Here is a 27,758-nt window from a genome sequence, read left to right on the forward strand (position 1 = left end):
CAGGCAATGTGCAAAAGCATTTCATTCGCGATCTCTTAAAACAGAGCAGAAGGCATTCAGAGAAGTTAACCCAGACAATTTCAGTTCAGATTAGGGGACATTCCAATCAGAGGGAGCAGAAAAACGTTTGAGAATATTACCTTGAGCAGTTTTAAGTGATGATGTGCTCTCCAAGGAAGTATGTGAGTTTGAAAAGAACATTATTTTTGATTTCTCTGCATTCAAGCCTAGTTTGAATTTCTCCAGACGGCACTGTACTGGGTCAAAGGCGGACTGCAAAAATTCAAATGCCTGGGTCATTGAGTTTGAACAACAATAGATTACAGTGTCGTCGGCATAAAGATGATAGTAGGCATTTGATAGGTTTGCACACAGGTCAGTAGTATAAACTGTGAATAGAATAGGTCCTAAAACTGAGCCTTGAGGGACACCTTTGTTTACCTCAAGGAAGGTGGTGTACACCAGCCATCTGGGCGTACTGTGTCCTACTTGCCAAATAGTCTGCAAACCAAGAGACTGCATGTGTGGAGACACGATGTTTGTGCAACCTGAAGAACATGCAGTACTACTTAAAAGTGGGAAAGTGACATTTCATATTCACAAGCTAGGTTGTACTTGCTGCTAGACAAATTAAATGAACACGTGAAGGTATTGACTTGCTACTAAAAATTATATCATTTGGATTTGGTTAAAATTGTATAAAAATCAGATGACTGGCTAATATGAAAATTCAGTAAGGTATATCTTATATATATATATATATATATATATATATATATATATATATATATATATATATATATATATATATATATATATATATATATATATATATATATATATATGATGGCTAAGGCCATTTTAATGTGTTTAACTTCCACCTGGTTGGAACCATTTCCTTCTTGTCAACCTACAACAACAGTAGTAACGAAACTGAATGGCAACTTCGTGCAAGTAAATTGCCCATAATGGCAAGGGACACAAGTGTAATTGATTTTGGCTGTCAGACCATCTTATTTTCACCAAAAGTTAACTTCTAAAATGAATGAACATCCCGGACCTTGCCGCACTTTGGAGCAGCTTTTGTCGCCATCTTGCAGGTGACGTGTGCATTTCAGGGCTTCTGTACATTTCCTACTTGAAACCCAAAATTCAGTAAAAAAAAACAAAAAAAAAAACAAAAAAACAACAGGCATTTCTAAATGTCAGAAATGCAGATTTTTGACTTAATGCATAAAAAATTTTATTTCAAGAGTTTTATTGTTCTTGAGTTTTAGAATGCAGAAGGTTTTGCCGTATGGATGGATAGAAGAATGGACGTAAGGACAGCAATTTCTTTTGACAAGCACAACATGAAAAATTCTCCCAAAGGAAAACATTTGGGCAACAGACATAGCAGAAATGTTTTACTCAGAATGCACTTGATCATTTCTGTAAGAGCAAATGATGACATTGTTGCACAAAAAGTGAACACTTTTCATTTTGCTGCACATTTCATTCAATAAAATGCACTTAAGAAACTTGGACTCAACTTTTAAAAATTGATGCAAACAGCTTTCACAAGACAATTTAGAATCTGTTACAACAGATGTCATTTCATATTGGGCATGGTTAAGAGATAGTAGTTTTCAAGAATATGACATAAAAGAACATAAGATTGTAATAAATGATCATAATAACTCTATAAAAATTATAAATGACAATTAAAGTCCTAGTTTTGGATTGGAAGGGCAAAATATTACACATGTAGTGACAGCAGAACAGATCCTTTTTGAAAAATCGCTGGTTAAAATACCGCAAAGGCCAACCACATTAACCAATGTTTCAGCAAACATTGGTTCATTTGTTTCAAAACTCTTGAAGTAATAAACACAGTTGCATCACGAAATTATGCTGGTTCAAAACATGGGAAACAGTGTTCCAGACAGCGATTCACTATTTCAAAATGGTTGACAAACTAAACTGACCAATTGTGTCAAGAAAAAGATTCATGATGTGATCCAGTGCTTCAGAAAATGAAAGTCATGTTATTTTTAAATATTTGAAACACTGAATGAACCAGTTGCTTCAGACAGTGATTCACTGCTTTGTTGTACCTGACACAATAAATGAATGATTGGTTCCGAATATGATTCACAGTTTCAAAATACACAAAGTACCAAAATGAATGAAAATGAAGCAATGCTTCAGAAAATGTTACTGTTTTGAAACAGTAAGCGGCATAACTGCTGAAGAAAAATTATCGTTTTGAAACATTTGAAACTAAAGAAACCAGTGATTTTAGAAAGTGATTTGCTATTACAAAATGATTAACACAATAAAGAATCAAGTGCTTCAGTAGATGATTCACTGTTTCAAAAATTCAGATGGCAAAATGAAGGAATGGTTTCAGAAGATTATTCACTATTTCAAAACATTCAAAACAGAGAAAACAAAACAGAGAAAACAATTTCAGAAAATGATCATCTGAGAAAAACTCAAACACTGAATGAAACAATTGTTTCAAACAATGTTTTATTTTGCCAAATCCCTGACACAAAATAAATCAAATAAAATATTCACTATTTGAATCAACTGGTTCATTCAGTGTCTTGAGTGCTTCTAGAGATAATTTCCTGAAATAATTTTCTCATTTACTGCTTTAGAACATTCAAAGCAGTAAATGAGAAAATTGTTTCAGAAAATGAATTGGGAAACCCTCAAAGCATTGAATGAAGCAACCCATTCAGTGATTAAAACACTTAACACAAAAATCTTATTTTTTTAATTATATTTTTTCCTCAAAAATTATACACTATTTGAATCATTTGGTGATTTGAGTGTTTCCCAAATTATAGTTTTCTAAAATAGTTTTTTTTTCATGTAGTGTTTCAGTGTTTTAAAGTACAAAAGTTACTGTTTTATGATTGTAAAAACACATAATGAACAAACTCCTTCAAACACTGTTTCAATTTATCAAAATACTTGACACCCTAATAATCAAATTGTTACAGAAAATTGTTCACTATTTTGTTATTTTTCCCCAAATGGACCAACTGTTTCAGATATTACTCAAACCAAAGAAATCACTAAAACCACTTGCTTCAGAAGATAATTAATGCTTGGAACACTACAATGGAAACATCAAGTGCGCGGGTACGCCCCCCAAAAAATGATGGCTATGGCCCTGGGCAGCAGTTTTTTTGTTTGTTTTTTCCCCTGCAGGCATACATCACTGTGGGAGATGTAATCTACAGAGGGTTCAGTGATTCTGTGCACCAAATAATATGTAAAAACAAGAAGAAGAAAAAAATAAAATGAAAAACAACAAACAAACAAAAAACACCTTGGATTTATTTGGTGATCTTTATGTTCCATGATCCATGACTTCCACAGACTACTGGGGCGATGACCAAACTTCCATTGTCAGCACAGATTGATGGAGAAGAGGAGGTGGAAGATGTAGAAGGTGTAGAACTGCTTTTTTGTCCAGCTTCTGTAAGAGAGTGAAACTGTCATCAGATGAGGCTGAAGTATCTTTTCCCAGCACCAAGAAGCTCAACACTGACTTCACCTGTGTATGCATTCAGTAGCTCCTCTGCAGCAGCGTTGTGGTTCATCCTTCTAAGGATCTCCGCTGTGACCTTCACCGCCGACTCTTTGCCATATCGTTCCAACATCTTGCTTACTGTGTCCATCTGGTGTGGACTCTCCAGATGGGACACAGGAATTGGTTCACAGCCCTCCACCACCTCCATTCTGAGGTACCACTTGAATTTTTTATAGTCATCACCTGGGAGGTTCTCCAGAGTCTCCAGGAGCAGCTGTGGAACCAGCATCTCCTGTCAATACAGTGGAACAGGATAAGAAGGTTATTATTTGAAAATCTGTCATTTTTAAGGCCCAATAATGTTTAATTCATGTTGTTGTAATTACACGTGATAGCAGCTCATGATATGGAAGAGAGGATTCTGATAGATTTTTAATTCAGGAATCTGATCAATACTTAGTTCCTGCAGTGGTATTGGTTTTGATCTTTGACAAAAATAACCAACTTAGTCTCACGAGTTTTTTTTTTTTTTTTTTTTTTTGTGCTCCTGTCATGAAGTGAGTAATCTAACCCTAGGTCAGCCCAGGACAAGGTGGTTTGATCAGGAAAACTGCTTAAAGTGAAGGTCAGGCTGCCAGTCTATCACATGTGTAAAAATTATGATAATTTAATTTTGATTACAGAAAAACATAGAAATACTGACTACATATTTAAATATAAGCGCCAGTGGCACTGTTGGCCATCAGACGTAGGCTTTGGAAATGAAAAGAAACTCACAAACAAGCTTATTTTAATTGACGTAACTTAAAAACTACTCTTGCACCTAATTTTCAGCAAGCCAGACATGTCCAGCAAGTGGCAGGTAGTTCCATTACAAAACAAACTTGATTTTTCTACTGCTCTGGTGCATCAAAGTTAACTAAAGTTTAGTAAGTTTATTCCCATTATGTGCTGTTTTAATTTGAAGAGTCACGAGTGTGTAGCATTTATTCATCTGGAGTTGTTGTATTAAGATCTGGAGGGGGGGGAATATTCATTTATGTGTTTTACAGGGTATACATGCCTACCAAGGCTTTTACAAAGCCTAGGAAAAACTACTGACTTTGATGAATAATGATGTCATTACCCCATGGGAAAATATTTGAAAAATAATTACATTTTTACAAAAGTGTAAAAGTGTAAAGTGTAACAAGTGTAAAAAATGAACTATACAACAAGTATATTTTATACTTTTAGAAATTAAAAATATGCTGTGACTGATAATCATGGAACGTGCTGTCGTTGTGGAAAAATGACAAACATATTCAAAATCTCCACTCTTAAGTGTTAAAATGGCATTCTGTAGCATTTGAACAAAATCCTTACTTAAATCAAACAGGATGCATTTCTGTAGCACTTTTCCATTTGACACAGACACACAAAACACTTTATAATCATGTCTTATACTCACCCAGTCACACAAGTACACACACACACACACACATGTCAGCGTGCTGTTATGTAAGGTGCTCAACTGCACACTGGGATCAAAAATTTTCCTGTCTGACGAGGATTTGAACAGATAACCTTCTGGGCTCAAATCCAACACACTAAACTTTCAACCTTCAAATTCCATGCAAGAAAACACGCCAAGACTGTGTCAGATGTGGCTAATAAAGAGAAATCAATCAATACTAAAACCCAGATTCACTCACCGTGTTACAGACACACAAACAGCCGGAGAAAAGTGAAGATGATCAGGGGTGACGCACACCAAATGCCCAAAGTTTACTTTCAGTTTCAAGCAGGAGCAGGAAGTCTCTGAGTTAACTTAAAACCTAAGTGACGACAAAGGTCAAGTTCAACGTTAAGAGAAAAACACGGAAATAGAAAAGCACTCAGAGAAGCTCAGAGTTCACCCAAAAGTGAAAACAAGTGCAAAAAGCACAGTGAGAGCAGTCTGATTCAATACGTTTGAAACAGTAAATGACAATTCTTTCAGCCAAGTGTCATGACTGGTTGAGAAAAGGATACTGGTTTGAACGCTTAAAAGACTGCAGGACACAAGTACTTCATTAGCTGATTCATTGAGTAGGCACATTTGAAACATTATAACATGATTGCGTCAGAAAATTATTTTGTTTTAAATGCTCAAAACACCAAATGACAATTGCTTCAGAAAATGATTCACTGATTTAACACATTCGAACGACTAAATCGCATGATTGCTTGTGAAATGATATTGTTTTACATGCTTGAAATATCAAATGGCAATTGCTTCAGTAAGTGATTCACTGCTTTGAAACATTTGAAACAGTAATGAGAAAATGATACTGTTTTACATGCTTAAAACATCAAATGGCAATTGCTTCAGTAAGTGATTCACTGCTTTGAAACATTTGAAACAGTAATGAGAAAATGATACTGTTTTACATGCTTAAAACATCAAATGGCAATTGCTTCAGTAAGTGATTCATTGCTTTGAAACATTTGAAACAGTAATGAGAAAATGATACTGTTTTACATGCTTCAAACATCAAATGGCAATTGCTTCAGTAAGTGATTCATTGCTTTGAAACATTTGAAACAGAAATGAGAAAATGATTGCTTGTGAAATGATACTGTTTTACATGCTTGAAATATCAGATGGCAATTGCTTCAGTAAGTGATTCACTGCTTTGAAACATTTGAAACACTAAATGACAATGATTTCAGACACATGATTCGTCCTTTGGTGAAAAAAATCTTTAAACACAAGGTGGTATAACTACTTGAGAAAAGTTACTGATTTGAATGATTAAAAGACTGCAGGACACAAGTACTTAATTAGCTGATTCACTGAGTTGACACATTAGAAACATTATAACATTATTACTTCAGAAAATTATTCTGTTTTAAATGCTCAAAACACCAAGTGACAATTGCTTCAGAAAATGATTCACTGATTTAACACATTCGAAACACTAAATGGCATGATTGCTTGTGAAATGATACTGTTTTACATGCTTGAAATATCAGATGGCAATTGCTTCAGTAAGTGATTCACTGCTTTCAAACAGTAATGAGAAAATGATACTGTTTTACATGCTTAAAACATTGAATGGCAATTGCTTCAGTAAGTAATTCACTGCTTTGAAACATCTGAAACAGTAATGAGAAAATGATAGTTTTACATGCTTAAAACATTGAATGGCAATTGCTTCAGTAAGTAATTCACTGCTTTGAAACATCTGAAACAGTAATTAGAAAATGATAGTTTTACATGCTTAAACATAGAATGGCAATTGCTTCAGTAAGTGATTCACTGCTTTGAAACATTTGAAACACTAAATGATAATGATTTCAGACAAATGATTCACCCTTTGGTGAAAAAAATCTTTAAACACAAGGTGGTATAACTACTTGAGAAAAAGTTACTGATTTGAATGATTTAAAGACCACAGGACACAACTGCTTCAGTAAATGATTCATTGATTCAACACACTTGAGGATTATACAGGTAGATGTTAACACGCTTTCCCATCCATCTTACTCACGGTCGATGAGGGGATCTCACTCATTTTCAGGGGCCACATTACCCTCTGGTAGAGTGTAAATTGGTAGCACCAAACCTTGTATTTCCCAGGGATTTGGCTTTGGTCGATCCTTGCCAGACCATCCCAGAGCTGTTTCATGACGGTTCTCCCCATCTGCTTATCAGACAGCTCTGCTGTGTACTGCCTCCCCAGGCTTTTGATGGACTGCTCTGCAAGGAGTGGTATCTTCTCCCCTCTGACCACAAAGGTGGTGCTGTCGTTCCTGACTCCTCTCCTGATTGACTTGGAGGGCTTGATCTTCATTCTTGCCCATGACATCAGCTCATCCATCCTCTTCAGCAGTCTTGATGTGCATGCTGCTGTCTGAAGGAGAGTGGTGATGTCGTCCATGTAGCTCCTTAGTGGGGGAAGCCTTTGACCAGTTGGTAGCTTGATCCCTCCCACCATTTGCCTAGCACCAATCAGAATTATCTCAAATGCTGCGACAAACAGAATGGGAGAAATGGCACATCCCATCGCAATTCCAACTTCCAACCGCTGCCACCCAGTGGTGAAGTCCTGGACAGAGAAGCGCATCTGCAGGTTGTTAAAGTACTGTGCTACCAAGGTCTTAACACAGGTGGGCATGTGGAAGAAGTCCATGGCGTAGTTGATCAGCTGATGCGGGACTGATCCATACGCATTCGCAAGGTTGAGCCAGATGATGTGCAGGTCGGACTTTTCCCTCTTGGCCTTCTGGATCTGGTCCCAGATCATTGTGGAGTGCTCTACGCATCCAGGAAATCCTGGCACTCCTGCTTTCTGGCAGTTGGTTTGATGTAGCCATTCCCAAGCAGGTAGTTGGTCATCCTCCTGGCTAGTACTGAGAAGAAGAGTTTTCCTTCTACGTTCAGTAGAGAGATGTTACGGAATTGGCCGATGTCTTTAGAGTTGGCTTCTTTAGGGATGAAAACTGCTACCGCTCTTTTCCACTCAGATGGAATGAGCTACTTTTTCCAGGCAGTTCTCATTAGGTACCATAGCAGCTCTAGTACCTTGGGGCAGTTCTTATAGAGCTTGTAGGGGACTCCGTTAGGGACTGGTACAGAAGAGGACCTTGCCTTCTCCACGACTTGCGTGATCTCACTGAGCTTGGGAGGCATGGTGTTGAACTCCAATGTTGGCTGTGCGGGCTGAGGTACATATCCTGGTGTTCCTAGGGGGACGCTCCTTTGCGGATCACTGTACTGTTCTCTGATATGTTGTTCCAACAGCTCCCTGGTGGTTTCAAGCTTGCCAGTCTTCTTTTCCTCCAGCAGCTGTCTGGCATGCTTAAAGGGATCCTTGAAGAAACTAGCTCGCTCTTTTTCCTTCCGCCTGTTGCGTTTCCGAATATGTTCAGCTCTGCGAAGCCCAGCAAGTCTTTTCCTGACCTCCTCCCACAGGGCTTTCAGCCCTTCTTTCTCTGCTTGTGTTGCCTTTCTCCAGTTCTTGCGGAGTTGCCGACGCCTCTGCACCAGCTGGAGGATTTCCTTTTCCCTCCTTCCCTTCTCTCTTATGGTGGTCCTCTGTCTGGGGACAAACACGCCAAACCTGTCCTTACAGGTCTGGTATATGATGTCCCCAATCAGATTGAGCTTAGCCTCCACCCCTCCATGCAGTGATTCCTCTAGGGTCTTGATCAGGTCTGCGTCCAGTGCGCACCATGTCTCTACTTCGCTTGACTTAGGCCACTTGATCTTACTTCTTCTGGCTGGTATCTTAGTCTCTGCGTTTGGCTCTGTTCTGTCTGAGGTGGTGAGGACTGGGTCTTCATGCTCACGTAAGGGCTCGTTCTCCACCAGTGGACCTTCTTCCTCTGTCACTCTCATACCTCCAGCAACGTTGGGTCCATTGGCTCTGTGGTTTTTGCCCTGGCTTTTGGTCCCTCTTGTCTCACCTGCTGTCGCAGTGCAAGGTTGCTGTTGGCCATTCTGGCCACACTTCGCTTTCCCCTGGTGGATTCAGACGCCTCTGTACGTGGTCACTTTCTCCCATCCACATGCACACTTTTGGAGGATCTTCTCCTCATTTCCTGGAGTTCTGGTGTTCTCGTAGTCTGTTTCCATTGCCGTCGTCACCGTGTAGTCCGTCCTGTTGGGCCCATCTTTCATCCCGCCTCTCGGAGGGCCCACGGGTTGTTGCTTCTTGCGATTCTTCGTAGTTAGGGTTGGGTGTCCCTCTAGTGAGGGGCCAATGGGTTGGGTAACTAGCCGCCCATGCCCAGTGCGGTCTTTCCCAGCTGTCATCCAGTCTCTCCTGGACGTCCTCCAGTCTTCCCTGGACTCCAACTGCCCTATTCACAGTAGTCACTGGGTTTACCAGAACTTCAGGATTATACAGGTAGATGTTAACACCTGCTGGGCATTGCTGCCTGTCGCACCTCCTCCGGTGCCCATGGGTCAGCTGCAGGGTCATCAGCCAGAAACCACCATTCACCAACGTTTCGCTCCTTTAATTCTGGTACATCTCCTGGTGGCAGAGCAGTGACAGGGACGTTTCCCTGTCATCCCCTGCAGCTGATAGTTGTTTCCCCTGTGGCTGTTGTCTGGGGTTAGGTGTTCTTCCCCCACGTTTTGTCCTTCCTCCTGAGCCAGAGCCAAAAGCTCCCTTTTTCAGCCTCCTCTGCCAGGTCCTTTGTTACCTTCCTGAGCCTTCCTCCGGTGAGTCCCATGTCCCTCAGGAGGCGTGTGATTGACAAACCAATGAAGCCTCGACACCCGACCTCTACTGGGTAGATGGTGGTCTTCCAGCCAGCCTCCTGGCACTCAGCAGCCAGCTCTGAGTACTTGGCCCTCTTACGTTCTAAGGCGGCCTCAATCCCCTCCTCCATAGGTACTGTGAGCTCGATGAGGATCGCTGCTCTTGCCTTGGCTGACCACACAACTATGTCTGGCCAGAGGGATGTGGTGGTGACCTCCATGGGGAACTGAAGCTTCCTGTCAAGGTCGATCCTCATGCTCCATTCCTGGTCAGGAGAGAAGGGCCTTGATGTTTGTCTTGGCCTGATGCTTCTCCTGACCCCTCCGTCCGCAATAAAGGTGGTGAAGTCCTCTGGAGGTGGTGGTGTTTTACTTCCTTGTCGGCACTCCTCCAGCACTTCGGCTAGCTTCCTCAGGACTTGATCATGGCGCCATCTATATCAGCCCTGTGAGAGCGCGATCTTACAGCCTGACAAGATATGCTGGAGGCTTGCATTGGGGGCATTGCAGAGCGCACAACATTCTTCACTTCCGAACCACTGGTGGAGGTTCCGAGGGCAGGGAAGCGTGTCGTAGGTTGAGAGGATGAGGAAACTTAGTCTTGCCTGTGGGATCTTCCACACATATGACCAACTGATGTTCCTGTTTGTAATTCCCTCCCAGGTTGTCCAGCTTCCTTGCCGACCCTGCGACACGGCTTTGATCTTATAACGGTCTTCCTCCATCCTCTTCACCTCTGCCACCACCATCTCCTTCCTTTCCTTTCGGTTGGCCTTGGACCAGAAGCGTGGTGCATCTCCCCATCCTAGGCCTGCCCTTCCTACCTGGACTCTGCCCATGATCTCCTGATGTTGGAGCCGACTGATGGCTTGGTTGACCTCGGTCTGGGCATTCCACTTGCGGCCCGTCGGCACCTTGGCATTGGCATTCCTTACGGACTTATCTGTGGACTCCCTAAGCTCGAGGACCAACCTGGCTTTCTCTTGCATGTAGCCCAGCTGTAGTGACTTTAGTGGTAGCTGCAGCATGTTTTTTCCGAAGAGGCCGGCTTCAGATAGGCACCGTGGCAACCCCAACCACTTTCGGATGAATGAGTTGGCTTTCCCATCCATCTTACTCACGGTCGATGAGGGGATCTCACTCATTTTCAGGGGCCACATTACCCTCTGGTAGAGCGTAAATTGGTAGCACCAGACCTTGTATTTCCCAGGGAATTGGCTTTGGTCGATCCTTGCCAGGCCATCACAGAGCTGTTTCATGATGGTTTTCCCCATCTGCTTATCAGACAGCTCTGCGGTGTACTGCCTCCCCAGGCTTTTGATGGACTGCTCTGCGAGGAGTGGTATCTTCTCCCCTCCGACGATAAAGGTGGTGCTGTTGTTCCTGACTCCTCTCCTGATTGACAGGCTGCGAGACTTGGAGGGCTTGATTTTCATTCTTGCCCATGACATCAGCTCATCCATCCTCTTCAGCAGTCTTGATGTGCATGCTGCTGTCTGAAGGAGGGTGATGATGTCGTCCATGTAGCTCCTTAGTGGGGGAAGCCTTTGACCAGTTGGTAGCTTGATCCCTCCCACCATTTGCCTAGCACCAATGAGAATTATCTCAAATGCTGCGACAAACAGAATGGGAGAAATGGCACATCCCATCGCAATTCCAACTTCCAACCGCTGCCACCCAGTGGTGAAGTCCTGCACAGAGAAGCGCATCTGCAGGTTGTTAAAGTACTGTGCTACCAAGTTCTTAACACAGGTGGGCATGTGGAAGAAGTCCATGATGTAGTTGATCAGCTGATGCAGGACTGATCCATACACATTCGCAAGGTCAAGCCAGATGACGTGCAGGTCGGTCTTGGCCTTCTGGATCTGGTCCCAGATCATTGTGGAGTGCTCTACGGATCCAGGAAATCCTGGCACTCCTGCTTTCTGGCAGTTGGTTTGATGTAGCCATTCCCAAGCAGGTAGTTGGTCATCCTCCTGGCTAGTACTGAGAAGAAGATTTTTCCTTCTACGTTCAGTAGAGTGATGTTACGGAATTGGCCGATGTCTTTAGAGTTGGCTTCTTCAGGGATGAAAACTGCTACCGCTCTTTGCCACTCAGATGGAATGAGCTGCTTTTTCCAGGCAGTTCTCATTAGGTTGAAATTCTATATGATAAAATTGCTTGAGAAAATAACTGTTTCACATGCTTGAAACATCAAATGGCAGTTGTTTCAGTAAGTGATGAATCATTTTAAAGCATTTAAAACCCCCAAATGATAATTATTTCAGACAAAAGATTCACCCTTTGGGGAAAAAACCTTTAAAACAAGGTGGTATAAATGCTTGACAAAAATGCTTGACGATTTGAAAGACTGCAGGACACAAGTACTCCATTAACAGAGTCACAGAGTCGGCACATTTGAAACACTACAACATGACAGAAAATTATTCAGTTTTAAATGCTCAAAACACCAAAATGACAATTGCTTCAGAAGATGATTCACTGATTTATCACATTCAAAACACTAATTGACACTATTGCATGCAAAAATGATAGTTTTACATGGTCGAAACATCAAAAGGCAACTGCATCAGTAAGTTATTCAGTTTTTCAAAACACACAGTTGTTGAGGAAAATGATACTGTTTCAAATGCTTAAGAAACACTGAATAAAAATTGTTTCAGAAAATAATTAACATTTTCAGTCTCAGTTACGGAGCAAGTGGTCCTTTCTCCTCATAACTCAAACTTGACAGTGAGACTAATCCTGCCAAGTGCCTCAAATCCAGTCAAACCATTATAATGTAATAATAATTTTTAACTTAATTTTAATTGAATTTGGCCGAAGTGGTTTAGTGCTGTCAAAGCTGCACAGACACGCCCGTGCGAGTTCTTGCTCTCGGTGCCACTGCACTACATTAGTCCTCCTGACCCTCCCTTCCTTCCTCCTGTACCAGCACAGAACGCCCATGGTGGCTCTGAGAGGCTGAAGCAAAGGAACTGCTTGATCATCAGGCTTCAGACACACAGGAGACACACGCCCACAGTCCTACAAAAATCAGAGGTGCCCAGAATTTTCTCACAAGCCTCAGAGCGTGCTGCAGTCACAGCATCAGTCAGCCAAACTCACAGACCTGAGCAAGGATGACTTCACCTGGATGGACAGTCACACTTGTGCTGTTTCGTCTGCTCGGAACAGGTGAGTGATGACGCCAAAGCTGATTGACATCACACACAATCATCTCCATATAAATTAATGCTCATAACAATATTATTATAGTTTCATGTCCAATGTTGAACCCTTTATTCCCTTCATTTTAAATACATTTTTAAGTTGTTTGAATGGTGCTTTGATTGTTGCTGTAATTAATCGCTTTCATATTGACATGATGCACTTTGAGCTGTGTTTATGCTACAAAAGTGATACACAATTTAAATTTATATTATTAATTTGGACAACAACACTAACAGCTGTAGTAGTTATCTTAGTATTACTGCCATTAGTTAGTGTTGTTATTTATTTAATAACAACAATGAGTCACAATAGTTTTTAAATTCTTGTTGTTGCTATTGTATTTCATTTTTTTAATTTTTCTTTAAGCTTCAAATTTTTTCTTGTCAAATGCTGACACCTCTTCAGTCCTGTAAAAGTATGTCACATATAAGATAAAAAAGTCAGTTTTATGAAGTGGTCATAATTCACATGTTGATGCAACTACACAGCCTACAATTTATTATTGTTGTTGATACAACAACTGCAGAGTCTATAATTTATTTTTGTTGTTGATACAACAACTACAGAGCCTAGAATTTATTATTGTTGTTGTTGATACAACCACAGAGCCTACAATGTATTATTGTTGCTGATATAACAACTTCAGAGCCTAGAATTTATTACTGTTGTTGATACAACTACAAAGCCTAGAATATATTACTGTTGTTAATACAGCTACAGAGCCTACAATTTATTATTGTTGTTGATACAACTACAGAGCCTAAAATGTATTATTGTTGCTGATATAACAACTTCAGAGTCTATAATTTATTTTTGTTGTTGATACAACAACTACAGAGCCTAGAATTTATTATTGCTGTTGTTGATACAACCACAGAGCCTACAATGTATTATTGTTGCTGATATAACAACTTCAGAGCCTAGAATTTATTACTGTTGTTGATACAACTACAAAGCCTAGAATATATTACTGTTGTTAATACAGCTACAGAGCCTACAATTTATTATTGTTGTTGATACAACTACAAAGCCTAGAGTATATTACTGTTGTTGATACAACTACAGAGCCTACAATTTATTATTGTTGTTGATACAACTACAAAGCCTAGAGTATATTACTGTTGTTGATACAACTACAGAGCCTACAATTTATTATTTTTGTTGATACAACTACAGAGCCTACAATTTATTATTGTTGTTGATACAACTACAAAGCCTAGAGTATATTACTGTTGTTGATACAACTACAGAGCCTACAATTTATTATTGTTGTTGATACAACTACAAAGCCTAGAGTATATTACTGTTGTTGATACAACTACAGAGCCTACAATTTATTATTTTTGTTGATACAACTACAGAGCCTACAATTTATTGTTGTTGTTGATATAACTACAGAGCCTAAAATGTATTATTGTTGCTGATATAACAACTTCAGAGTCTATAATTTATTTTTGTTGTTGATACAACAACTACAGAGCCTAGAATTTATTATTGTTGTTGTTGATACAACCACAGAGCCTACAATGTATTATTGTTGCTGATATAACAACTTCAGAGTCTATAATTTATTTTTGTTGTTGATACAACAACTACAGAGCCTAGAATTTATTATTGCTGATGATACAACTACAAAGCCTAGAATACAACCCCAATTCCAATGAAGTTGTGACGTTGTGTAAAACGTAAATAAAAACAGAATACAATAATTTGCAAATCCTCTTCAACTGAATACACCACAAAGACATTTAATGTTCAAACTGATAAACTTTGTTTTTGTGCAAATATTTGCTCATTTTGTAACTATTAATTAACAACTAATTATTATTATTATTAATGTATTTATTTTTGTTGGCGGTGTTATTAAAACTTAAAAATTAAGTTAAAAAATATTGTGTGGTTGTTTATGTTCGTAATATATATGAGGACACCATAAAACTGTGACTTTTTTCCTGTTACATCTATAATATTTTTTTACAGGAGCAAAGACAGGACAACATCAAATCAGAAAAAAAAAATTGAATCAGAAGAAAATCTGAAAAGCTCCATATAGCACGTGCACCCAAAATTGTGCAGACACTTTTATTTTAGGGCCCCTTTGGAATATGTGGGGGGAGTCGAGAGAGAGAGAGAGAGAGAGAGAGAGAGCGAGAGGAAAACCGCAAACTCACTGCACAGCTACTGTGAATGAGATCATCTGATATGGAGAAGAACAACCTCAGGATTCAGTGGAACAATGCTCATAGAAAAGAGGAGTGAGCTCTTGGGCAGGGTGTCCTTCCTTCCTCAGAGGAACACACTGGGTGGATCTGTCCACGTCCAAACAATGGTCCACAATACATCATCACAAATACTATTCTTACACAAGATGGCAAAATCCAACTTACCCACACCTTCAGGGAGCGGCGAGTGGGTCATGAGTCAAAACAACATGAAGACGAACAGATACAACGACTGCTCAACAATGTCAGCTTTTACCCGATTTAACTGGTTTTCATATGAAAACTGGAAGGTCACCACCAGGGTCCAACAGTCCTCTCTTTACAGGGTCTCTGTTGACATCTTCCTTTCAGTCATCTTGATTGCTGATCTTTGATCTTGATCAATCTTCCTCAATGATGATCTGCTGTCCTGAGCATTGGTCCTGATTGCTGATCTTCCATCCTGAACCACTGACCTTGGATCCTGACCGTAGATCCAGATGGCATACCTCTGACCCCAATCACTCCTTTTTGTTGGAGATATGGGATTTTGTGTGTCAATATTCTATCCTGAGTCACTGACCTTTGACCTTAACCACTTTTCTTTGATGGCGATATGTGATCCTGTGTGTTAATCAGGATTGCTGATCTACAATCCGGAATCACTGACCTTTCACTCTGACCATAGATGCAGATTGCTTACATTTGGTCTTGATCATTCCTCTGTGATGTAGATATATGATCCTGTGCATTGATATTAGATCCTGAGTCACTGACCTTTGACATTAATCACTCTTCTTTGATGGCGATGTGTGATCCTGAGTGTCTTTGATCCTAAATGATTGACCTTTGATCCTGACCATTGATCCAATTTGCTGACTTCTGATCTTGATCACTTCTCTGTGACGGAGATAGGTGATCCAGTGCATTGATCTTTGATCCTGAGTCACTGACAGTTGTTCCTGAACTTAAATCCAGACGGGAGGATATCTCTGACCAAGATTCCTTTGGTCCTGCAATCAGGTGCAGCAACAGAAATTTACACTCTCCAATCACAGGCACTGAAGCTTGTAAGTCCTTCAGAGTTGCCACAGACGGCTCAGTGGCTTCCCTCAGGATTCTTCTTCTTGTGTGGTCACATGTTTTTTGAGGACAACCTCGTCTAGACAGATTCACCACATAGTTTTGTACTTTTTCTGGGATTTATTTATTCATTTTAAACAGATTTAAGGTTCAGAATAAATTCAAAGTACATAACTTGTATTTAAAAAAATCTAGAACATGCAGCTTTTTAAAATCAAGCAATTTTCTCTTTTGTTGTGAAACGTCTAAATGATAACCATGTAAATGTTAGTCCTGATTATAAGACTAACCCTGGAGACTGCACCTAATGAAATCAGCTCTTTATAACACACCACAACACAAACTACAGTCAAGACTAAACTGGGATCAACGTTAAGCACCTCTTCAAAATATTCCAAGAAAATAAATTAACTGTTGCTAAGATAACGCCATTGAAAACGTAAAATGTACAAAGAATTTGGAGAAACACTTCTGTACGTCTCAACTTTTATTTGAATACAGACAAATACTTAAGTGACAGCTTGTCTTCCTCTCTCACACCCTGACCTCTGATCTCAGTTACCTCCTCCCCTGTTTCCACCCGCACACCATCACCACTCCTTAAATCTCAGATGTTCCCTCCATCCTCCTCTCCTTCCCTACGTTCCCTCCTCAGCACCTCCACTCCTCCCTCAAGCAGCAGCTCTGTAGACTCAGCTGGAAAAAAACGCTGCCCTCTGAAGATCTCACCCTCTGCACTGGTTGTCAGGTACGACCCAAATCGTACCAAATTAGTTCAGGTTGCCTGGTTGGTCTGAATAGTCAGACTTGTGTTTAAGTTTGGTCTGGTGGTTTGATCCCCAAGCTATGAAACCAAAATATCCCTTGAGGTGCACGGCAGTAATTCACCACAAGTCCCCTGTCTTATGTTTACTGGACAAATCCTCCGTGACGTCACACACAAGTTTTCTGAGATCAGTTTTGTAGCTCAAACAGTGCGGCTCTAGGTGTCACCATCTTGAAAGGGTTTACTTGGCTCTGGGTGTCGCCATCTTGACGGGGTTTACTCTGCCTAAGTCTCAGCCAACCCAACAAATGACTCAAGAGGTGGAGCACGGGCAAGTCCATGTCTGACGTTAGGCATGACAAATGAAGCCCCAACACGCCTTTGTTAGATAATATCTGTGCTAATTCTTTATTTTATGTTAACTATCAACAATTTGTGCTATTTGTTTGGAAGTTCTGAGAAATATAAGTTAAGTTTTACTTTATCATGTGTCAGAGTCTCAGACACAGGGAGATCTCCCCCTGTTGGTGAAAGCCAGTAACATTAGAAATGTGAGACTAAATCACACCCATGTTAACATCTACAAGGTATAAAAGGTGTTGTATGACTCATTTTAGGGGCCTTTCACGAGATGGACACTGTCTGTAAGGGTCCCAGGCCTGGTTTCTAACATGACTTTGAATAAATTCAAAATGAGGAATATAATGGTTTGGTTTTTGGTAAGGGGCAGAATTTTACATAAAAGAACCAGGTAAAAATAACACCTTCATGTCAGAGTTACCAAACAAACTTAAGATAACAGGCTAAACTTGGTTCACTGTTTCCATCACGTATATTTTTATGGACTGGATGGTGGTTTTTGTAACGGGTGGCTTGGGTGCGGTATTAAACATTATGACAGACAGTGGCGCTAATGTTATGAAGCTACGATATCTGCTAACGATAGTAAAATAAAAATTAAATAAGACAAAAATTTCACACGACAGAAATACTGGAGCAATAACTTCTTAAATGGTCTGTTCCTACAATTAACTGCACAACAAGCCATATTATTACACATATTTGTAATAAAATGCTCGGTAAGAATAGACATGGCCAGTCCTCAACAGCTAGCAGGACTCTGGACTTGCAGTGTTGGCAAAAAAATGAACCACAAGTTGCTACTGGTTCTCTGAAATGTCAATAAAAGCCACTAGATTATGTGATGATGCAATCACATCTAATTTACATATGGCGGGAAGCTGAACAGCATTCGGTTCTCTTAAAGGTTGGATTATTTTGTTTGCTTGTTGGTTTGTTTGTTTGTTTTTTGTTCAAGTGAGGGGTGTGGAAGAAGGAATATATATGTTTGCTGTTGTTGCATTTTATTATATTCAACTAACTATTTACCATCAGTCTCCAGATTTGTCGCTAGATAGGAATTTCAGTCACTCAGGAAGATCAAAAAGTTGCTAAATCTAGCAACAAAATTGTCAAATTGGCAACACTGGCTGTGAAACACACTGGAAACAGAAAACTGAAATTTGAGTAACACAAAAATAAATTTTAACTACAGTGTTTTAATTCTCTTGTCACAGGTTTGGAGATCCAGTCACAGCAAACTGCTCTGTACCACCGGTGGGTTTTCCGGTGCTGGGATGGGAGGTCTCACTGGTACGACAGTCAGTCACCCAAGAAACACAAGCTACAAAGACTTATGTGCAATAAAGTGCTCTCAGACAAAGGTGGTAAATCACATTCATCTGTGTATGAGACATGACAAGATAAATAACCTACAACAACTGCCGAAAGAAGGAGGTCACAGAGGTCATATTGTTGTTTACAATACGTATATTGGGAAAAATAAATCATTTGAGGGATTTTAGCAAAGTGTTGGGAAGAGATCGTTCTTGAGTCATCGAAGAGTTGATTAAATTTTGGTGGTATAAGAAAATTTTCGACATCTTGAAGTTCATGAAGGTGATGGTGCACAAAGCCCAGTCTCACTTTTTTTTCATGCTCCCATCAGGAAATGAGTCAAATTTTCGTGACAGGGTTTTTTTAAACTCACTATTACTAACCCTACTCCTACCCCCAACCCTAGCCCCCCCCCCCCCCCCCCCCCCCGCTTCACTTTTAATGTCTTGCAGCCGTCATGGAATGAATTAGAATGAATTCGTGCTGCTGTGATGAAAATGAGGCACTTTGTCACAATATCATGAATCAATAGATTAATGTATATTTCGTGGACCAGGGTGGCACAAACACTGAGGCTGCCCGAGGCTGGTTGTAGCAGGAACAAACGTTTCTGCTACAACAACAAATCCAACAAAATAGTAGAAACACCCCAAAAGAATCCTGAAGACAAGCAGTAGTACCTCAGATCATCAATATTTATTCTTATCAGATGTCGGTGCTTGTTGTAGCTGCAACCCAACAACCCGCTGGTGGATACCTTGTGGTGAGGGAAGCCATCAGGCTGAAGGAGGTCTTTTGGATATGTGGTTGGCACAGACATCTCTGGAATCAGCTGACAGGTCTGGGCAGGTCAGAACAAGTGCAGCCTTAGTGGTTGCTGAGGAAAAAACTCAGGTTTAGGAGGAGTTTGGAGAGGCTATGGAGAATGACTTTCAGTCAGCCTCAAAGAAGTTCTGACAAACTGTCAGGTGACTCAGGAAAAGGCAGGCAGTTCTATAGCCCAATCTGTGTTCTGCAAGGGGGGGGTGTGTGTGTGTGTGCTAACCAGGACAGACGATACTATCAGGCAGTGGAAAGATCTCCTCAACCCTACTGACATAGCAGAAGTCACTGAGGTAGTCAAAAAAAACCCTCAGTGACAAGTTGCCAGGGCTGGACAAGATTTGCTGGTCAACGAGATGCTGAAGTCTCTGGATGTTGTTGAGGTGTCATAGCTAACATGCCTATATAATGTTGCATGGAAGTTGGAGAGAGTATGTCTGGATTGGCAAACTGGGGTGGTGGTCCCCATCTTTAAAAAAAATGGGGCCAGAGAGTTTGTTCCAGTTATAGAGGAATCACACTTATCCCTGGGAAAGCCTATGCCAGGGTACTAGTGAGGAGACTTAGACCATTTCAGGAGGAGCAATACGGGTTCTGTCCTTGTCGTGGAACAGTGGACTAGATCTTTACCCTGACAAGGATATAAGAAGGGTCTTGGGAGTATGACCAACCAGTTTACATGTGTTTTGTGGACTTGAAAAAGGCACACAACTGGGTCCCTTGAGGTGTCCTGTAGGGGTGCTGTACGGAGATGGGGTACTGGAACCACTGCAACACCCAATCTGGTCTATGACCAAAGTAAGAGCTGTGCCCTCATTCTCAGCATCACATTGGACCTGTTCCCGGTAGGTGTTGTACTTGGCCAGGGCTTCCCCTTGTCAGCAGTCATGTTCATAATGTTCATGGACAGGATTTCAAGGTGCAGTCAGGGACCAGAGGGTGTCTAGTTTGGGGACCTCAGAACTGCATCTCTCCTTCCTGTGGATGATGTGGTTCTGTTGGCTTCATCAGACAGTGACCTCCGATGCGCACTGAGCAGGTTTGAAGCTGAATGTGAAGCGACTGGGAAGAGTATCAGTACCTCCAAATCTGAGACCATGGTCCTTTTTGGAAAAGAGCGGATTGTTCCCTCTGGATCAGGGGAGACTAATTACCCAAAGTGGAGTACTTTAAGTATCTTGGGGTCTTGTTCACGAGAGGGGGTAAGTTGGAGTGTGAGATTGGCAGATTGATTAGGACGGCGTCTGATATTTTTCAGATGTTGTACTGGACTGTCACGGTTAAGAAAGAGCTGAGCCAGAAGGCGAGACGCTCGATTCACCAGGTATGCGCCTGTCCTCACCAATGGTCATGAACTTTGAGTAATGACTGAAAGAAAAACATTGTGGATATAAGCAGTGGAAATGAGATTCCTTTGTTGGGTACAGTAGTGTTCAGAATAATAGTAGTGCTACATATGTGACTAAAAAGATTAATCCAGGTTTTGAGTATATTTCTTATTGTTACATGGTAAACAAGGTACCAGTAGATTCTCACAAATCCAACAAGACCAAGCATTCATGATATCCACACTCTTAAGGCTGTGAAATTGGGCTATTAGTAAAAAAAAAGTAGAAAAGGGGGTGTTCACAATAACAGTAGCATCTGCTGTCGACGCTACAAACTCAAAACTATTATGTTCAAGCTGCTTTTTTAGCAATCCTGTGAATCACTAAACTAGTATTTAGTTGTATAACCACAGTTTTTCATGATTTCTTCACATCTGCAAGGCATTAATTTTGTTGGTTTGGAACCATGATTTTGCTCGTTTACTAGTGTGCTTGGGGTCATTGTCTTGTTGAAACACCCATTTCAAGGGCATGTCCTCTTTAGCTTAAGGCAACATGACCTCTTCAAGTATTTTGACATATCCAAACTGATCCATGATACCTGGTATGCGATATATAGACCCAACACCATAGTAGGAGAAACATGCCCATATCATGATGCTTGCACCACCATGCTTCACTGTCTTCACTGTGAACTGTGGCTTGAATTCAGAGTTTGGGGGTCGTCTCACAAACTGTCTGCGACCCTTGGACCCAAAAATAACAATTTTACTCTCATCAGTCCACAAAATATTCCTCCATTTCTCTTTAGGCCAGTTGATGTGTTCTTTGGCAAATTGTAACCTCTTCTGCATGTCTTTTATTTAACAGAGGGACTTTGGGGGGATTCTTGCAAATAAATTAGCTTCACACAGGCGTCTTCTGTCACAGCACTTACAGGTAACTCCAGATTGTCTTTGATCATCCTGGACCTGATCAATGGGTGAGCCTTTGCCATTCTGGTTATTCCTCTATCCATTTTGATGGTTGTTTTCTGTTTTCTTCCACGCGTCTGTTTTTTTTTTTTTGTCCATTTTAAAGCATTGGAGATCATTGTAGATGAACAGCCTATAATTTTTTTGCACCTGCGTATAAGTTTTCCCCTCTCCAATCAACTTTTTAATCAAACTACGCTGTTCTTCTGAACAATGTCTTGAACGTCCCATTTTCCTCAGGCTTTCAAAGAGAAAAGCATGTTCAACAGGTGCTGGCTTCATCCTTAAATAGGGGACACCTGATTCACACCTGTTTGTTCCACAAAACTGACGAACTCACTGACTGAATGCCACACTACTATTATTGTGAACACCCCCTTTTCTACTTTTTTTACTTACCTTGTTTCCCATGTAACAATAAGAAATATACTCAAAACCTGGATTAATCTTTTTAGTCGCATAGCACTACTTTTATTCTGAACACTACTGTATCTGGGCTTACACTTCTGGACAGGGTGAGAAGCTCAACTATCTGGGAGGGTTCAGGAGGAGAACTGCTGCTTCTTCATATTGAAAGGAGCCAGCTGAGCTGGTTCCTTCATCTTGTGAAGTCTAGGGAGGACTTCCAGGCATGTCCAACTTGGAGGAGGCCCTGGGGAAGACCCAGGACACACTGAAGGGATCAAATCTCCCAGCTGGATTGAGAGCACCTTGGAATTCCCTAGGAAGAGTTAGTGGAGTTGGCCAAGGTTAGGGAAGTTTGGGATGAGCTACCTAGTCTGCCGCCACTACGGACCAGATAATGGATGACTAATCTAGACTGTGTTTTGTTTTGTTTTTTGTTTACTTTTTGCACCTTCAGGGAACCCCTAATGTCTCTATGGATCATTTTGTGGTGTGGAGTGTGGACAGGATGACTGAGTGGAGCATCAGGCCGCTGTGCTACAGCCTCTCTGATCAAGGAGGACAGTGCTCCCTTCAGCTTGACCTCACAGTTTACAGTCAGTTGACACTTTTCATTGTTTAGCTTTTTACAAAACAGAGCCTTTTTCTGTGCGGCTTAACAGTGGCTTTACGCCCTCAGAGCTTCCAGACAACGTATCCATCAGTTTTGTGAACGACTCGGGGTGGATGGTGGAGGGTCAGCAGTACGCCCTGCAGTGTACGGTGCAGAATGTTGCTCCCATTAATGACCTCACTGTGACCTTCTACAAAGAACAGGAAGAATTAGGACAAATACACTCCAAAAACCGCTTGGAGAAAACACCAGTCAACCAGACCTTCACTCTGAACATCAACTCCAGCAGAGAAGACGATGGAGTCCAGTACTGGTGTGAAGCCAAGCTAGAACTGGGACCTGAAGGACCTCTAACAATGACATCACAAAAACTCACCGCCACAGTTTACTGTGAGTAAGTGAGGACACAGATGCACTTTTCAAGCAACTTTGACCACAGACTTGTCATTCCCACTTCCTTTTAACACTTGTCCAAAACTTGTCCACCTTCCTTCTCCACTCCCACTTCTTGTCATTTCTCCTCTTTCTCAGATGGGCCACAGTTGCTTTGTCCAACAAAACTACAGGTCAAAGAGGGTGAACGCCTCAGCTGTGAGGCAAATGGAAACCCTCCACCTGTGGTCACCTGGATCAGAAACGGGACGGTGGTAGCCCCGCCTGCTCGCTTGCACAGAAAGCATGCTGGGAAGTATATTGTGTCTGCAAAAGGGCCTTTTGGACAGAAAAACCTCACAGTGGAGGTGGAGGTCCTCACTGCTGGTAAGATTTAAGAGAGCGCGTGCATTATTCAACCATGAAGAATTTTACGTTTACACTGTGGAATTGCAGACAAATCTGCTCCTTACAGTGAACACCTCCGCCAAGGTATATGAGAACTATCTTAGAATGTGGTGGCTGAGAATATAGTTCACAGATTTATGTCCATCAAAGAGGTTCTTACCTGCAGTTTTGTTTGGTTCCTCGGATTAGATCAGAATCAGATTGAGCAGCATTCACTGCCAGTCAGAAATGACTGAATATAAACGGAACAGAAAAGTAACTGAATAAACCAAGTTGAAGCCATAACTAACCAAATAACATGAACAGAATATAAACGTAACAGAACATAAAACTGAAGCTTGCAGAATACAAAGCAAACCAATATGCTCACGAAATCCAAAAATAGGAATTGACCATAAAAATTAACTATGCATAAAACAGAATATTAATTAATCAAAAAGGCAATTAAATCTACAGCTGAATATAAAGTTTACAGAATACACAGTAAACATAACTGAATGTACAAGTAACTAAATATAAAATGAATAAAATATAAAAATCATAAAAACTAACTACATTCAAAGGAGCTAACAGAGGATAAGCTAATTGGAAAGATAACTGGGTCTACAAATTAAATGAATGCAAGGTTAACATGGTTAATATGCAATTAACTGACTGTGAAATCATAAAGTTAAGAAAATGTAAAGCTAGTTCAACATAAAAAACTAACTACGTATAAAGGTAACAATATTAGCTAATTAAAAAGCTAACTGAAGCCACAGCTAATTGAATGTAATGTCAAAAGAATATCAAGCTAACTTAAACATTAGGTGAATCTGAACTCAACCAAAAATATAAAAATAATTGAATATAAAAAGTAACTACATAAAGCTAACAGCATATAAATGAATCAAAACGGCAATTAAATCTACATCTGATTACAAAGTTTACAGAATACACAGTAAGCATAACTGAATGTACAATTAACTAAATATAAAATTAAGAAAATATTAAAATCATAAAAACTATGTATAAAGGAGCTAACAGAAGATAAGCAAACTGTAAAGCTAATTGGGTCTAAAAAAATCTAATTATTAGAAAGTTAAGTGGATGCAAGGTTAACAGAATGTGAAATTAACTGATTCCAAAACAAAGTTAAGAGAAAACAAACCTTGTTTAACATAAAAAATACCATGTACAAAAGCAATAGAATATTCGCTAATTAAAAAGCTAATTTAATCCCCAGCTAACTGGATGTAATGTCAAACAAATATAGAGCTAACAAACATTAAGTGAATCTGAAATCAACCAAAAATATAAACATAATAATCTAAATATAATCTTTTACACTACCAAATTAAGTTCAAAAATGTGTTCATTATTAAAATGCCCTCAACTATCATCATGTACATTCATGTTTATTTATTTTAATTCACTCTCTAGCACGGTCTTTGTGGCTGATTGCTTCATAATTTAAAAGTATAGCTAAATTTAAAATGGTACCTGTACAATAAGGGTACATTGACATTAGTTAAAGCCTGAACTAACAGTTAAGAGTTAATGACTGTTTTCAATCACTGTTAGTACATATTCCTGCATGAATTAATGTGCAGCTGTTATTGTAAAGAGTTGAAGTAGTGAAATTCTTTACTAAGTGACTGTTTCTCTCTTTTCTAGGAGCTGAAACCAGCACAAACAGATATTTTGTGTTTGCCATCGTGTTTATTCAGATGACGAACTTGCTGTAAAACCTTCAAAACATCTGAAGACAAAATTTGCTTTTGGTTTTTGTTGGGGTGGTGGTGGTAGTGGGGGGGTGTTCCTTTGTGAGAAGCTTTTGATAGACTGTAATTTTATATTTGTGAATTTTTATGCACTTATACATCAGGAAGCATAGAACTGTTACACCAGTTTTTTTAAGTAATAAGTAAATAAAAAATAATTAGTATCATGCTTTAATATAAAACTGCATGTTATTATGGGACTGAGCCTTTTTTTATATTGGTGTGGCAGCACTATGCTTCCATATGTCCACTCCACACACACAGGAAAAAGTGTCACATTATAAACTGTCAGGGAACATTTTCTTCTTCAAACATGTATGTTTAATTTGTTTTTGTTTTTTTACACTTTCGTATTATGATAATGTGCATTAAAGTCACAAATGTCATCCATTTTTTTCCACATGCACCTGAATTGTTTGACCTTCACCTCCAGTGGATCTCATTTAAAGCAACAGTGTGTAGGATTTACTCCCCTCTACTGGTGAGGTTACAGATTGGGTCATACCGTGGATGGTCATGATTTTGTTCTCCTTTACTTAAACCTGTTAACCTGTATGAGTGACCAATAAAAACAGTGGATCAGGTCACAAACATGATTCCTCTTCTTTCTTCTTCTGTCTTTGAAAAAAAAAAGTTGAAAGTAGGATTGACTGTGTCCCTGTTGGGCTACTTTATCAATTTGGTGATACAAATTGAGTGCCTCCATGGACAGTGCATCCGGAAAGTATTCACAGCAATTTCAATTTATTAATTTATGTAGCGCCATCTCGCCCCAAGGCACTTCACACAACACACAGTTCAGCTGACTCACTGTTGATGGTTAAACTGTGCAGTTGCACTACTTTAGTGAGTTTAACACACTGTGAGTGTGTTATATGAGAGTGAAGCTCAATAAAATTGGGAGACTTTAATCAATAATCTAAGCAACAGGCTACAGATAAATGAGTTGCTTGATCGATATGTTGATAACAGCAAAATTGTGTAACTGTACAAATAACAAGAAAAGTCATATGGCTGCACCACATGTGGCTGCTGTGGTGTCTCCACAGAAATGTATTTCTTTGCACTGAACACACTAGGAGGTGAATCACGTATATTACCAGGTATTAGTTTGGGCAGAACATCCAGGCCACATAGAACCGTGTATTATACCATCAAGAAATCACAAATAAATGTATTTGCATGACTCAGCGTCGAGGCAGGCGTTGTTCTCTCTGAGTACCTCTTCTTGTTTTATCTTTGTTATTATTATTGCTGGATTAAACTGAACCGCTCACTGCTTTAATTTCATCACATACCATTTTTGGTCCTTCCAACTATGAGTAAAATTTGTTTCTAAGAAAAATAACTGCTGCTATTGTTGATCAGTTATGATATACATTTTACAATTATGCACGCCCAAAAACCATCTTACTTACTGTGCAGCGAGAAGCTCCCTGTGTCGCTGGAGGTCCTCACTGGGATCTGCTCCAGCTTGGCTCTGCTGATGGTCTCCTTCAGGTTGTGAAGTGGACGTCAGATCACTGGGCTGCTGCTCAGCAGTCAGAGGAACAAGTTAGTCAAATGCAGGTGCACGTGCAGGTCTCGTCTTAGTAAAACACAAGTATCCAACACGTGTAAACTCACCGTGTGTGCGATCACCAGCTTCCTCGCTCGTTTAAGGATCGTCTTCCTGGTGCAGGGCAGGAAGTTTGAGAGGTACTGGAACACTCTGGAGCGTACCTGGCTCTTCTGTTTCTGACACTCCAGTTCAACCCTGGGTCAAAAAGAAAAGACACCTGAAGTAGAAAATCAGGACAAACACACACACACACACACACTCGGCTCAGATTCACAGACACATCTGTGAGATCAATCAGTGTTTGATATTTTTCTGACTGGAATTTGAACAGACTGAAAAGACCAGATCGAAGTAATTCTTTACACCAACTAACCATATGTCGAAGCAGTGTAGCATTATTTCTCATTTACCTGCAATTCACATTTCTGAACATGTTATAATAGTGTCAAGTGTGTGTGCGTGTGTGTTTTAGCTAAATGCAAAACACAAAAACACAAAACAGAAAAATAAAGAGATTTCAGATTCAGATGACTTAGTGGATGCCGCCTTACTTCAGGAGAAGTGAGCTGATTTCAGGTGTAAAAAACTTCACTTTTGACTGTGGTCTCAGCAGCCTGCAAGGGGGAGATAAATACAGTGAGTAAACACACACACACACACACACACTTCCAATACTGACAAAAAATATTAATGTTACAGTGTAGGATTTGGTGTCATCTAGTGGTGAGTTTATAGATTGCATTATACTGTTGCCAGTCAGCTTTGTTTCCCTTGATGCGTTTGATTGTTTCGTGACGGGGATTCT

At 40.2% G+C, this 27,758-nt stretch overlaps 2 protein-coding genes and 1 long non-coding RNA gene across 3 annotated transcripts; 1 reads left to right on the forward strand and 2 right to left on the reverse strand.

The window, feature by feature from the left end:
- Window positions 1-1,393: 1,393 nt before the first annotated feature.
- On the reverse strand, window positions 1,394-5,331 carry LOC117526978 (pyrin-like). The gene is made up of 3 exons (XM_034189107.1): window positions 5,224-5,331; window positions 3,554-3,821; window positions 1,394-3,475 (listed from the first exon to the last, which is right to left on the reverse strand). The coding sequence occupies exons 2-3, from the start codon at window positions 3,816-3,818 to the stop codon at window positions 3,333-3,335; spliced, it is 408 nt and encodes a 135-aa protein (XP_034044998.1). The 5' UTR covers window positions 3,819-3,821; window positions 5,224-5,331; the 3' UTR covers window positions 1,394-3,332.
- A 7,283-nt stretch (window positions 5,332-12,614) lies between these two features.
- On the forward strand, window positions 12,615-25,522 carry LOC117526866 (NT-3 growth factor receptor-like). Its single transcript, XM_034188942.1, has 8 exons — window positions 12,615-12,944; window positions 16,823-17,012; window positions 18,608-18,683; window positions 22,694-22,832; window positions 22,916-23,239; window positions 23,381-23,608; window positions 25,286-25,398; window positions 25,443-25,522. Exons 1-7 carry the CDS (start codon window positions 12,890-12,892, stop codon window positions 25,354-25,356), a joined length of 1,083 nt encoding a protein of 360 aa, XP_034044833.1. The 5' UTR covers window positions 12,615-12,889; the 3' UTR covers window positions 25,357-25,398; window positions 25,443-25,522.
- Window positions 25,523-26,879: 1,357 nt separating this feature from the next.
- LOC117526096 lies at window positions 26,880-27,538 on the reverse strand. The gene is made up of 3 exons (XR_004565214.1): window positions 27,505-27,538; window positions 27,019-27,148; window positions 26,880-26,920 (listed from the first exon to the last, which is right to left on the reverse strand). It is a non-coding gene; the product is annotated as an uncharacterized LOC117526096 (long non-coding RNA).
- Between the last annotated feature and the right edge of the window lie 220 nt (window positions 27,539-27,758).

The sequence above is a fragment of the Thalassophryne amazonica genome, chromosome 15, assembly GCF_902500255.1.
Source record: "Thalassophryne amazonica chromosome 15, fThaAma1.1, whole genome shotgun sequence".
Taxonomy (NCBI): Eukaryota; Metazoa; Chordata; class Actinopteri; order Batrachoidiformes; family Batrachoididae; genus Thalassophryne; species Thalassophryne amazonica.

Coding starts and splice junctions, on each gene's coding strand:
- LOC117526978 (XM_034189107.1), bottom strand. CDS start 3,818: ATGCTGGTTCCACAGCTGCTCCTGGAGACTCTGGAGAACCTCCCAGGT. Junction 3,476..3,553: donor GCTACTGAATGCATACACAG/GTGAAGTCAGTG, acceptor ACTCTCTTACAG/AAGCTGGACAAAAAAGCAGT.
- LOC117526866 (XM_034188942.1), top strand. CDS start 12,890: ATGACTTCACCTGGATGGACAGTCACACTTGTGCTGTTTCGTCTGCTC. Junction 12,945..16,822: donor GTTTCGTCTGCTCGGAACAG/GTGAGTGATGAC, acceptor CTCTGATCTCAG/TTACCTCCTCCCCTGTTTCC. Junction 23,609..25,285: donor GGTGGAGGTCCTCACTGCTG/GTAAGATTTAAG, acceptor TCTCTTTTCTAG/GAGCTGAAACCAGCACAAAC.